Raw genomic sequence first — 13267 nt, forward strand, 5'->3', positions numbered from 1 at the left:
GTAAAAAACACAGTATTGTTTTCTTGATTATTCCGAAATAAAATAATGGTGGAGTGTCTGATGAACAGAAACTTCTTTTTGTCTCGAATGACCGCAATTTTAATCGAGAACCAAAATTAAAAAAGATTTCCAAATGAAGATAACTAAAGATAACTAAAAATCTAGTGAATTACATAGGGTCTTGCAGGAATATTAATTTGTACAGAAATGGTGTCAATTAGAAGAAAAAAGTTTTTTCAAAGTGGCAAAATCGATCAAAATTCGATCATACAATCATTAAATTAAATTTGAATCAATTGAAAAAATCTTACTTTCTTCACTAGAAAATGTCATTAAAAAGCTACTATCAAAATTTGGAGTTGATAAGTTGAAAGTTGAAACCGCTAGTTCGGTGCGTGCCTTGAAAAACATAGAGAAACGCATTTAAACGTGAGCATTCGAAGCTCGCCCTCAAATTACCTAAGATTTGGAATCGTGCCTTCACTCGAAGAATCGACTGTTTCGAAGATTTGAGAAATCTTCTCTTACATGCAGACTCTTGGGAATCATGTTTGTTCAGGGAGATGGCAAAAAGATATAAATCATTGGATCCGCGAACGAGTGATTGAGGACGAGTGTAAATGAAACGAAATGATGTTGAGATGGAGAGAGATAATGATTAACAATAACCGAGGTCTTTATTGATCTTAATGCGGCGATACAGACCGTATCGCAAGAGAACTTTATACAGACTTATGGTTTACAGAGCGAGAGAACACACAGATTACACACATACTTGATTTTGAGACATTAGACAATACATGGGTTACAGCTGATAGGTTTTGAGTCGCGACACGGGCAAGCGGCGAGATTTGACTCAGAGACGGCAAGTCAACATTGCATGCGAGTGTGCGTCCATGTGTGAGGACGATTTTAAGCGTCGCGAGACACATATTTAACTAATTCGATACTTTGCCGAAACAATGTTCGATGAATTAAAGAAGCATTTGAGCCTTAAAAAAAAAAATAGTCACAGAATCACACTGTAGTATTACCGCTTCACAAAATCATTAGTCCATGAAAAACGTTCCCGTGATATTCAAATGAAACGGAGATATAGAATCTATACGTAAATATTTTTTGCTGAAGATATATTACATCTGTCCGCGAATATTCAAATGTATAAATTTTCATTACGATAAATTTATATACTTTCCGCTTTCTTCGAATATCGTGTGAATATTTTTTATGCACTAAGAGTTCTTTTAACCGATTAAAATCGAATATAAATCTCGATTATCAGTTTTGTATGTGTTAATGCGTTTAAAAATATAAACTTCGTATCAGCGAGCACCCGAATTGAGAAGGCTCCGTTTATTTGTGAAAAACTAAAATTTTTCGTTTGGGTCCGATGAAAATTGGAAAAAAATTTTCTTTGATAAAGTTTACTGAACATACTCTGTAGCCAATTGATTCAATTTTCACGCAGTTCTGTGAAATGTTATTCACTTTCATGAATAAGAATGTTACGATCATTTTCAATCAGATTCGTCAACGCTGTGGAAGTGGCCACCCCAAGGGACATGACGAGGAATCATATAGCAAGCACAGAGTACGCCGGACAGTTTCTGCCAACGGAGATTTACAGGTAATATGTTGTAATTAATCTTATGCATGGATTTTAGAGGGTCTTGACTATGTAACATGATAAGTCAACGAACTTATTGTATGATTAATTAGATCAGCTACAGTGTTTGGTCTCAGTATACCCGGAGTAGTCTTTAACAAGGAAGGTATCCCAGCCCGAACTCTCCGATTTGATTTCTGCTGTAATATGTTATAGTAGACTAAAAACTAAACGACACGTATTTTTTTTTATCGGCCATGAAACACTTTGAAGGGGTGAAACCATCCTTCAGAGTGAGACATGTCGAGGGGCGATTTGGCAGTTTCACCCACGTAAACATGATATTTTTTAACCAATCCAACTAGAAAAATTTTCTCAGGAAGAGAAATGGAAAATGTATTTTTCTCAAAGATGTAAAAAAAAATTAAGAGGGTGAGCCAGCCCTAAATATGATCACATTTATGCAAAAAAATTGTCTGATTCAAGTCTTAAAATCTGAAAAAATATACATTGCGTATAAATACGAAAGAAAATTTACTTATTTTCGGATTTTTCCGAAAAAAATATTGGCTGGGGTAACTACCCTCGAACGCTGTTTATCTTGCGCGTATGCCAAAGATCGTAAAATTGAGGTCTAAAAATCTGAAAAAATATATAATGCGTACGAACACGAGGAAAATATGATATATCATTGGATTTTCTCGAAAAAAATATTGGAGGGGTAACTGCCCTTGAACGCTGTTTATCTTGCTTCTACGCGAGAAATGGTCCAATTGAAATTTGAAAATTTTTCAAAAATATATATTGCGTATGTACACAAAAGAAAATTACGTATTTTCGTATTTTATCGAAAAAAAATATTGGACGGGGTAACTACCCCTGAACGCTATTCACCTTGTGTGTACGTGAAAAATGGTCAAATTCAAGTCTAAGAAACTGAAAAAATATACATTCCGTATAAAAGTGAAGTAAATATGACGTATCTTTGGATTTTCTCGAAAATAAAAATTGAACGGAACTACCCTTAAAATGCTTTGAATTTTTGAGGATTTTTATCTTCTCACTGTATCATCAAAGGCTCAAAAATAAATCATCTGAAACAAAGACAACGTAATGTTTCGAATGAATTTTAATACGTTTTATTGGTATAACTTGTCATTACGAAAATTATAAACACAACATTATTAACTTTCGAATCTTGAACAATAATGATAGTCGTCGGAAAAGTGTTTGAAGGACAAGGATTTTTTATACCATGAACATCCAATAACAGCAACGCCTGTGCAGCCTTCGATTCCGCAATGGGTCTTACAAGAGTCCCCGAAACTGAAATCAACTGGATTTTCGAATTTTTCTGGTTTTTCATAAATGTATTCAGATTTATACCAAAAATATTTGACAAGATTAATGTATCACGGAGAGGATAATTGATTGATAGTGGACCAAAGATTGCAGTTTTACAATGTTATTTCTTGAATGTAGACTGATTTCATGATTCATGTGCCATTCAAAATGGCACTGTCGGAAAAGTGTCGCACGAAATTCTTCCAAATTCTAAGCCCGTATACATCTAAGGGTTGGATTTTTCCTGTCGTCCCTGTTGTTTATAATTTTAGAATAATATTTTTATTCCGGGGTTTACTTTCTGCTACTACTGCAGGACAATGATCACTCCATGAATCAATTGGTAATACGCTGCTTTGTCCTATATTTGGACAACATATTTCCGTCAACCAAGGTTCAATGTGATCTGAAATGAATAAAAAGAAGTAAATGCGGCTGAAGGTATATTCTTTTGAGTAAGAATGTTAGATAAAAATTATGTTATATTTATACCTGAAGTAAGTTTTCCAGATTTTGATGCCGCTATATAAATATTAATGGGTCTGAATAAATTTGCTTCTACAGCCGGTCCAAACTTACCACTTTGAATATGAATTCGTCCATCAACGTTATCTATGTTTAAATTTAGACATTTTATGATTATGCCATCTTTGGTTTTTCCTTTATATCATTCAGTCATTTCGTAATTAATCGTTTGAAGAATATACGTTATCTTCTACCAATCAAAATCATATTCAACCGTTTATTTTGAACGATAACCCATCCTACTTCATTATACATTAGCCTCAACCATTGAAACAACTCTTACAGACCTGTATAAGACTAGGCAACAACGTGAGTGATGAAAGTTTTCGTTCAGCTGATATCAGCGGTTGTATTGTGTAACTATGGGTTGTAGATGTAACTGACTGGACAAGGCACTGTACTTGCTTTTCTCCTTCGACACTCAAAGGTCTTCCTGAATGCATCTCCAGCTGGAATCCGTTTTGATCGATCGGAAATGTACACATTTTGAATTCAAAAATTTGCTATATCGTGCTCAACATGAGCCACAAATTCATCTGCCTTCAATCTTAACCGTTCAGCATCCTCCGAAGTTTTTCTGGTGATATTGATTTTCCTATCTACTATTCTGTGTGCGTGTTTAAATCGATTCAACCATTTTTTTGTAGCTGTAAATCGGAAATCTTCATACCCAATTTCTTTCTGGGCTTGTGAAGCCCAATTGCGTAAATCAGTATCATGAAGGATGAAACCGGCGTCGATAGCTGCTTTGAAATTATTCAAAGTAATGTCACAAATTCCAGCGATTTTTTCTCTTTAAGTGCCATCTTTATCTAATGAATGAGCCCATCGTCACAATCGATTTAAAGATTGCACTCTTTTGAAATTTTTTTTTACAGTGTCAATGCGTAAATTTCATTTTGTCCGCTTCTCCAGAAATCTACGGCTCTTGATGTAATCATATGATACATTTTCTTCGTCTTTCGTACACTTATTTGTATGTGGCACAGGCTGGATTGGTGAAGTATGCATAATTGTCATCTTCTATTATTTGGGAATTAGTATCTTTGTATTGTTCTTGAAAATATAGGGATTCTTCAATCGTCATTTCTGCGCCATTGAATTCATTCATCACGGCCAATAAAATATCTTCGATGTTCTCTTCAATTCAATAAAAGCAAGATAAACAGCGTTCAAGGGCAGTTATCCCTCCAATATTTTTTTCGAGAAAATCCAATGATATGTCATATTTTCCTCGTGTTCGTACGCATTATATATTTTTTCAGATTTTTAGACTTAAATTTTACGATGTTTTGCATACGCGCAAGATAAACAGCGTTCGAGGGTAGTTACCCCAGCCAATATTTTTTTCGGAAAAATCCGAAAATAAGTAAATTTTCTTTCGTATTTATACGAAATCTATATTTTTTCAGATTTTAAGACTTGAATGTGACAATTTTTTTGCATAAATGTGATCATATTTAGGGCTGGCTCACCCTCTTAATTTTTTTTCATTTTTGGGAAAAATACATTTTCCATTTCTCTTCCTGAGAAAATTTTTCTAGTTGGATTGGTTAAAAAATATTATGTTCATATGGGTGAAACTGCCAAATCGCCCTTTGTCATGCCTCACTTTGAAGGATGGTTTCACCCCTTTAAAGTGTTTCATGGCCGATAAAAAAAAATACGTGTCGTTTAGTTTTAGTCTACTATAACATATTACAGCAGAAATGAAATCAGAGAGTTCCGGCTGGGATACCTTCCTTGTAAGTATACTTCAGCGGATTGTCTGACGTAGTGATCAATGGGCTGTGAAAAATAATGATGGCTGTCACGGGAATAATTCAATGTTGTCATTTCACTACATCTTATATGGTATTTTTTCAATGCATGGGTTCAATGCGTTTAGCATTGCTCAAATCGAAATGGTTTAGAATTGTGACCTTAAAATTCAGCTAGAACATTATTTTCAAAATATCTTTTGCAACCCTAAACTGAATCTAAAAGCATTTCTTTTACACATCTTGATTTTGTATATTTTATAACGTGAAAAGTGGATTTTAAACATATTCGTATTCACATAACTCCATAGAAGGGGACCGACAGCAGAACAGCCTATGAGTCACCTCAAACCGGTAATCACGTCAGCCAGCTCATAATACTTATTGTTAGTGTACACGAACGCAGTCATGAGTGAAGTGCAACCCGCGAATGTGAGAATGTGTGGACTTGAGAGCATTGAGAAGTCGTTCAAAACTTATTGACATTTAGAATAAGGTAATAAAATCATTCTAATATGATCATCTTTTTTCCGTGAAAATTTTTCTCCACTTGACCTCTCCTGCATCCCCTGCCTTGAGATTATCAAAATAAGTTCGGTGGTCATGCAGCAGTCTGCGAACACGTGGCCCTTGGGCCACAAGTCCAAATTAGTTGGTATCTCCTAATTTGGTTTGAGTCTAGGTACGGAAAACCTTGCCCTCAATAGAGTTGCCATTTTAAGGTAAGGTAGAAAGCTACGTGCTGACCAGCTGTGGAACGCCAGCATACGAGAATTATGGTCGGAATTATGTCCCTGGATGCCCTCCAGCTTTTGCCACTGAATTGTGGACAGGGTGACTTGCTGCAATTTAGACAAACTTCTTTGTAAAACTGGTCCAAACTCCCGTTGTAAGCATTGACGTAAGTCGTTTAAATTCAAACACAAAACTGAAAAGACTTTGGTCCCAAATTATATGAATTCCTGAAAATTTGGTAGCAAAGTTTTCATTGGCATCTTTTCAAATGAAAGTGAAAATTGCTTACGGTATCTTTAAAAATTTGCAAATCGATGCGGTCAAACTGGTACGTTTCGGAAAGGACGTCGGGAAAAATCTTGTGGTGTTTAGGTTTGGGTGGAATTTTTCGTGCAGCCTATCTCGATCTGGAATTTTGGCTTGGGTCGTGCCAGCTATCACTATGCGCGATTGAAATAATTCGTTTTACACAAGACTTTAATTTAAAATACACATTTATTAACAATAAGATGTTCTTTAAATCGATGTTCGAGTTACGGTTTTTACAGTGCTGTTATTCACTTGGTGCTGTTACGCGGGAAAAGGGTGTACAGAGCGGTTGTATTCAATGATAATTGAATAATTAAGGATGCTCCCTCGTAACGACAATGAATAAAAATTAAAACCAAGAAAGACTTACCTCTCGATAAGCCGGTAATGTGGATACGTTGTTGCCTCGTCTTATACAGGTCTGTAAGAGTTGTTTAAATGGTTGAGGCTAATGTATAATGAAGTAGGATGGGTTATCGTTCAAAATAAACGGTTGAATATGATTTTTATTGGTGGAAGATAATGTATATTCTTCAAACGATTAATTAGGAAATGAATGAATGATATAAAGGAAAAACCAAAGAAAGTATAATCATAAAATGTTTGAATTTAAACATAGATAACGTCGACGGACGAATTCAAATTCAAATACAGAGAAGCTGTAGAACTAGTTGAATTCGATCGTTTACGCTTCTTTCAAAACGTAGGGTTATTTGAATGATATATAGATAATACATAACTGAACATAATGCTGTTAAAAACATCTATACTGAACGACTATTATTTCTACTTCTGGTCGGTTATTATTAAGATGGTATCTCTCTTTTTAGATTTGATGTAACTTATGTTAACAGTCCAATTCTACGTTACCGATCAGTCGATCCGTAGAATCATATGCATTACTTAGCTGTGATTTGAACCTGCAAAAATATGGTTTGGGGGCCGAGCTGAAGACAGGAAAGTGTCTCTATGAATAGCCAAGGTTATTATCTGCAGGTAGGCGCCAATTTTATCTTGCTCAATTTTGCTAGGGAACTCTATGAAAAAATACAAATTAATATTCTCAGAAAACAATACTGAACGTTCGACAGTGGCTAGTGAAGCTTGCCACTCGTTTTTGTTAAATAAGACGTTATGCAAAATTTGGAATGACTAGGGGCTTCGCCCCTGCGCGCTTCGCGCGCCAACCCTACCTCGGCGCTACGCGCCTCACTATCTCCTTATGCATTGTCTATTAGACAGGTGAATTCATTTATGTTGATTTGATGACAGGTCTGCAACTGTTGATCGGTTGTTTCCGATCAACCTGAAATTGCTATTGGCTCCCTATGCAGGTCTGCTCAGATTATTTTCGTAAACGAATCCACTCACATGTACAAAACTCCCGATGCCATGCAACCCCAATTGCATTCGGCGACTTATTTTGCTATAGTTATTATTTTCAGATTTTTTTACGTATATCTACGTATAGAGATATAGAGTCTACTGCGTCTGGTTTATAGGTACAAATAATTGATATCAATCCTTTTTTTTTCAAACACATTTATTTAACATTTTTCACTTTAAATTTAGTTCGAAGTTGACTTCGAATCTCATTGATTGATGAAAAATTTCGATCTTCGCCTTCGCTTGTCTGAGCTCAGAGTAGATTCAATTGTTTGTTTGCGAGTTTCCCCAGAAACTCCTTTCGCCCGAGTCAGTTCCCGTTCTCGTGAGGAAGAATCGAACATTTCTTTAGAGCTCTTTAGAACTATTCATGAGGTTCATGACGATTGGTTGATAAAACAAACCTTTTCTTCTTTATCAGCTCCCATCTTGGTTATTAATGCAGAAGCTACGGCTGATCAAGTTTTTAGAGATTTTTGTACCTCCTTGACATGCGTAGGTTAACCTATACTTGCTTTATGAAGGAATAAACCTAATTAAGTGAAAGACAAAAAAAAGTAAAATAGATTTTCTATATTGGAATAACACAGATTAAATGAAATTGTGTTTCAAAATTTGCTTTCCTGCAATCATTATTTTGTGCAGCTGGTCTCCATTTTGTAGGTATGAGACGGGGTGACGCTTTATTAGTCGAAATCGGGTTTCGGTCAGTTTGATTTTCTGCGTTGTACCTAACGCTTAGTCGGAATCGGGTTTCGGTTAACTTGATTTTCTATGTTGTACCTAACAATCGCCCCGAGCGTTGCTCTGTAATTAAGAGAGAATGATTTTAAGATAGGCTTGATTTTTTACGGAATTAGAATTGAATTATTTCTCATTAATGAACAAACTTTTCAAAGAGCTTACATTCGTTGTCATCAAGGCGGAGCATATATTTTCGCTGCTGTTGTCGTCGTCTAATTTTTCGCTCTTCTAAGTCCATCATATTGGTTGGTCGTCCTCTTGATTTATTTTCCAAATCAATAATCACAATCGATTCTTCTAATTCTTCGACACACTTCGTTGAATTATTTTTACTACCGCTCTGCCGGTTATTCTCCAAAATCACCTTCTTTATATTATTTTTTTCTTGATATTTGCATTGCTGTTCACTCCGCAAAACACCTCTTTCACTTGTGGTTAACATCGATCCTGGCCGTCCTCTTGCCTGGTTATACGAATATTTGTTGGACATTATTCTATGGCTTATTTGGTTCTTCGCACTTACAATTTTATTTTCCTCTTTCTTTTGTGATACTTCCGACCATCCACCATCTTCATCGCCTTGTCTGCTGCTTGAAACTCCTCCTTTCTCCATTGCCATCGTAAATCCTGGCTGTCCTTTTGACTGTTTGCTGATGTATTTAGATTTACTATCATTTGCTTGTTACTTTGGATACTTATTACTCACTATATGAATTTTATTTTGGTTCTGCAAGACATCAAAGTGTCCACTGTCTCCGTCGCCGGTGACGAGTAGCGAGAATTGTGTTTCATTTTGGGATCCGATTCGGTGTGGATGAATTTGTTCTTCGCGATACACGATTAAACATATCTTAAAAATGTCCGCAACTGCAGCTAATTCTGCCTCTCCCCCGTAAATTCCATTTTTATTCATATGTGATTTGTAATCACCAGGTGACTTAATCACAGCACCGTTTGACTCATTACCTGTAATGAAACCCGCAAATGTAGACCAATTGTCCACTATATTTGTAACGATACTCAGTCTCACCTCTGCGTGTCGATCTTGAGTGCCGTATACACAATACGCCAGCGCGCGAAAACGACAATTCCCGTCGGGAATCATGTTGATAATTTTCGTTTGCATGTTCATTTTTTGCGTGTCAGAAACAGATACCTATAAAGATATTTGTCAAAGACTGTCATAAACAGCCGATGACAGCTGTCAAAGTAAGTTTTGTTTGCTGGATGCTTTTTGTTTTATTTTCGGCATCTCACCCCACCGCCAACTTCATGCGTATACTATTGTTATTAAAAAATTTTTTATACTATTGTTATTATAATCTTTTTGTACCTGTTCACTTGTTCGAAACTTTTTCATTAGATGGAGTGATGTTGAAGACAACTACTTGAATTAACTTATCTTTAGATGCGAAGTTCGGCGAGATTGAGAGCCGTCAGGTCGTGTATGTCGGTGTCCGTGGAATTCTGGGGCAGAGCCTCACCTCGAGATCGGAAGGGTTGATGAATCCGAACGATGATGAACGTCAGGCACTTAGGTTTGTGAATTTCGAATGATACCCCACTATCGAAAGTTGTTGTTTGAAAAAGTCGATTTGGTTCACTAACGATGTATATAAATAATGACAATGATTTTAACGATTATTAATTAGAAATGAAAATATAGCTGTTTATTATTATAAACACTTAGTATTACCTGATTCTGTTTGAATCAGGGCCAAACTTGATTTAATTAAGGAAAATGGAATGGCATAAAAATGTCTATTCGCGAAATAATGAGATTTAGTGAAGAACAGTAAAGATTAGAACGTAGAAGATAGTGAGTCTTTTTCAGCTGACAGAATAAATTGAATGCTCCGTTTTGACGAATTAGCGCGAGACTTTAGGTCGGTCACAATTGAGATTTTCCAACACTACCCTTGCTCAAGAGGGCTAATCCAGGTAGACGTCCACGCACTTCGCGACTTGACTGACAAAAGACATGGCTTCTTAGGCCTGAGGGTCCAAGGAGTTGCAGTTGCAGTAAGTTACAACGGTAATTGGCCAATGAAGTGCGAGGGCGACCTTCCGGTGCCGAAATCTACACGGTCAGCGTTACGTCGCGCTCATCGACGGTGTTCCGACGATTCTCAATCTCGTTGCTTACACGTATAAGATGTTGACAAGAAGTATCTTAAGATAATTCTCACGCATTCATCCATACATCTTAACAGATAATCTATTTTAATTTGGTGGTTCCAAAGTTAGTGGCTTATCCTAATTATTGATAATAATTTTGACCTAAAAAGAGAGATATATCTAGGCTGAGCGCTGCTGATACTAATTGAGCAGTCTTTTATCTCATTTCTTAGTACCAGTTATAAGAAACAAAGTTGAACCTTATACTAGGGATCGTTGTTGGTCTCTACGTGACTAACAGGAGGGGTGGAACTCGCCGGTTTAGTCAATAGGATATTTCAATGTCATCTATGGCTGTAGCTTTCGTTACGGCATTGAAAGGGAATTCCGAAAAACACTTTACGTATTGAGAGTCCTAGTTATATTGTAATTTCAAAAAATGTACGCCCAAGTAATACGCCGGACAGTGCGATGTACTGAAGTTCGAAGGTTCTGAATGTAAATGTTCTATGATTCAGAATGATCTACAACGTTCCTGATTTCGAAATGTTCTGAATGTTCCGGAATCTAAATTGGTTCTGCAATTAATTTAGTTCTGTTATATTTCGATGGCTGAAGTGATTCTCTTTTACATCTGTCTGATGTGAAAAAGATCTTCAATAGTAGGAGATTTGGAAGAGACTCCTGATTGATTTTTGGCTACGTCAGTACAAGACAATTGATCTTGAAGAGGCCAATCGGTGCAGTTCTGAGAAGATAGTTAGTTGCAAAAATGCGTATTTGAATTTTAAGAATGATACTTTGTGAACTGCTGTCTCGTCTCGTGAGGGTTCATGAGACTGAGTTCCGTGAATTTCGATTGTAGACCCATATGGTCTATGTGTAAGTTGGAATTGACGATAGAAAGTAAAGAACTGAAAACGATATATATTGCATGGCATTACATAAATGTAAGCTGCGGGACCATTGCACGCCAAGTGGTAACTGAATCTAGATCGATATGGATCTTAAAGGCTGTGGTATGAGCATGTGTGCTCTCTTATGATAATTGTACGTCGGTAGGTTACAGTACAGAGAGGGTACAGCCCTAATTGAGGACCTGAATCACAAAAGCGTATCTTTTGATCAATTTTCGATTTTTTTTTTTTAAGAATCTGGTAGAAAATCCTAAACTCTATTGATATTTTCCATCAAATTATATGAATTCAAATTTTTTTCAGCATAAAGAAAATAATTAAATTTACGCTTGGGATCAAAAGGAGATCTTTTTTAAAAATTCAATAAATAATTCAGTGTTTTTCATTATTAGTAAATTATATCAACATTGTTTATATATTTTTTATTATTAATATGTTTTTATGTTTTTATGTTAATTTTAAATTGAAAATTATTGTCAATATTAATGTTAATGTCAATCTCTTTATCATTGATATTAATTTTCCAAAGTAAAAATTCAAAAATTTTGAACTTGTACTTTCGCGCGCCTTACAAGCGCCACTCACGGCTGTCTTTACTACTACAAGTTTTCACGTAGTCTCGGTTTACCTGTCTACAAACTGCATAACCTATTTCTATCCACTTCAGTTTGAACTTATATCGTGACGTCTACTTCTTGGAACATTCTGCTTATTATTATGATTCAATTTATTTATATCGTGATAACTCAATTGAAGCTGATAAAAGTTGACTCAAAACAAAAAATGAATAACGCAAATGTGTCGTTAATTATAATCCATCAATTCGACAATGGCATTTTGAGATTTGTAACTGTTATCGTTCCCACTAGCCCCATCAGATAAGTAATACTTTTGATGCGCGTTCGTTGCGAGGATTATGTTTCAAAAATTTTCCCGATCTCCGGCGCTCACATAAGACCCGTCAGGCTTCATTTTGAACAAAAGTTCCAGCAAACCTTTCGTTTTTGAGTTAAGCGTATCGTAAATTCGGATGTAGTCACTCTCAAAAGATATCAACGAACCAACAACAATCATTAGTCCGTTTGAGAGGTTGCGTACACCGTACTCGTTGTCCAATTCACTTTTCGTCTTCTCATCTCTCATCAGTGCAAATACTAATCCTTGATTTTCTCGACCGGTATTTCGTCCATTTCCGAGACTGTTTCATTTTTCGTCTCATTTTTCATCTGCTTTATTTCTTCTTTAATTTCTTTCACCTCTTGTTTTACAGGTTCAGTATCTTTTGTGACATTCACCAGTTCTTGCCACGGAGTCAGTACTGGTTTGACAACGTCACTCAATTTCTGAGCCGTAGATTCCTCGCCCGACTCGAGCAATCTGTGTTTTCGACGGATTGCAGTACTTGCTTGAGCAATCTGATGTTGGACATCATTTCCCTTGGAAATTTCAGAGCTCTGCATATTGATGCAACTGAGTATGTCACGCTACTGCGTCTCTCGCTTGAAAACGTGAGATTCTATTATTTTTCAAGCTAACAAAAGAATGAGATCCTTTCTTGTATCGTCCTTCATTGAGCTCACTGTCTTTGTCGATCACCAGAAACCGGCACTTCTCACCGTTCCAGCATGCAGAGCACACACTTTTAAACTCTGTGTAAGGCATATCGGTGTTTTCATGGCCGTTGTATAAATGTCTCAGGTTCATGTCGTCTCGTTTGAATAACACGAGTAAGTTCACGTTGTCGCCATGTCGGGTACAAGATGTTTGGGAATACCCGCGTACGTCTTACAGAGACAGAAACGGTCAACGTCGTGATGTCTACC

At 36.3% G+C, this 13267-nt stretch overlaps 1 protein-coding gene across 1 annotated transcript in view; it reads left to right on the forward strand.

Annotated features, from left to right (window-relative positions):
- The window catches only part of LOC124293695 (glutamate receptor ionotropic, NMDA 2B), a 1867270-nt gene that overhangs the window by 1741220 nt on the left and 112783 nt on the right, over positions 1 to 13267 (forward strand). The window contains exon 18 of the mRNA XM_046735718.1: positions 1526 to 1627. Within this exon, the coding sequence (XP_046591674.1) occupies positions 1526 to 1627 (102 nt within the window). The remainder of the gene's footprint in view (positions 1 to 1525; positions 1628 to 13267) is intronic.

The sequence above is a fragment of the Neodiprion lecontei genome, chromosome 3, assembly GCF_021901455.1.
Source record: "Neodiprion lecontei isolate iyNeoLeco1 chromosome 3, iyNeoLeco1.1, whole genome shotgun sequence".
NCBI classification, from domain to species: Eukaryota; Metazoa; Arthropoda; class Insecta; order Hymenoptera; family Diprionidae; genus Neodiprion; species Neodiprion lecontei.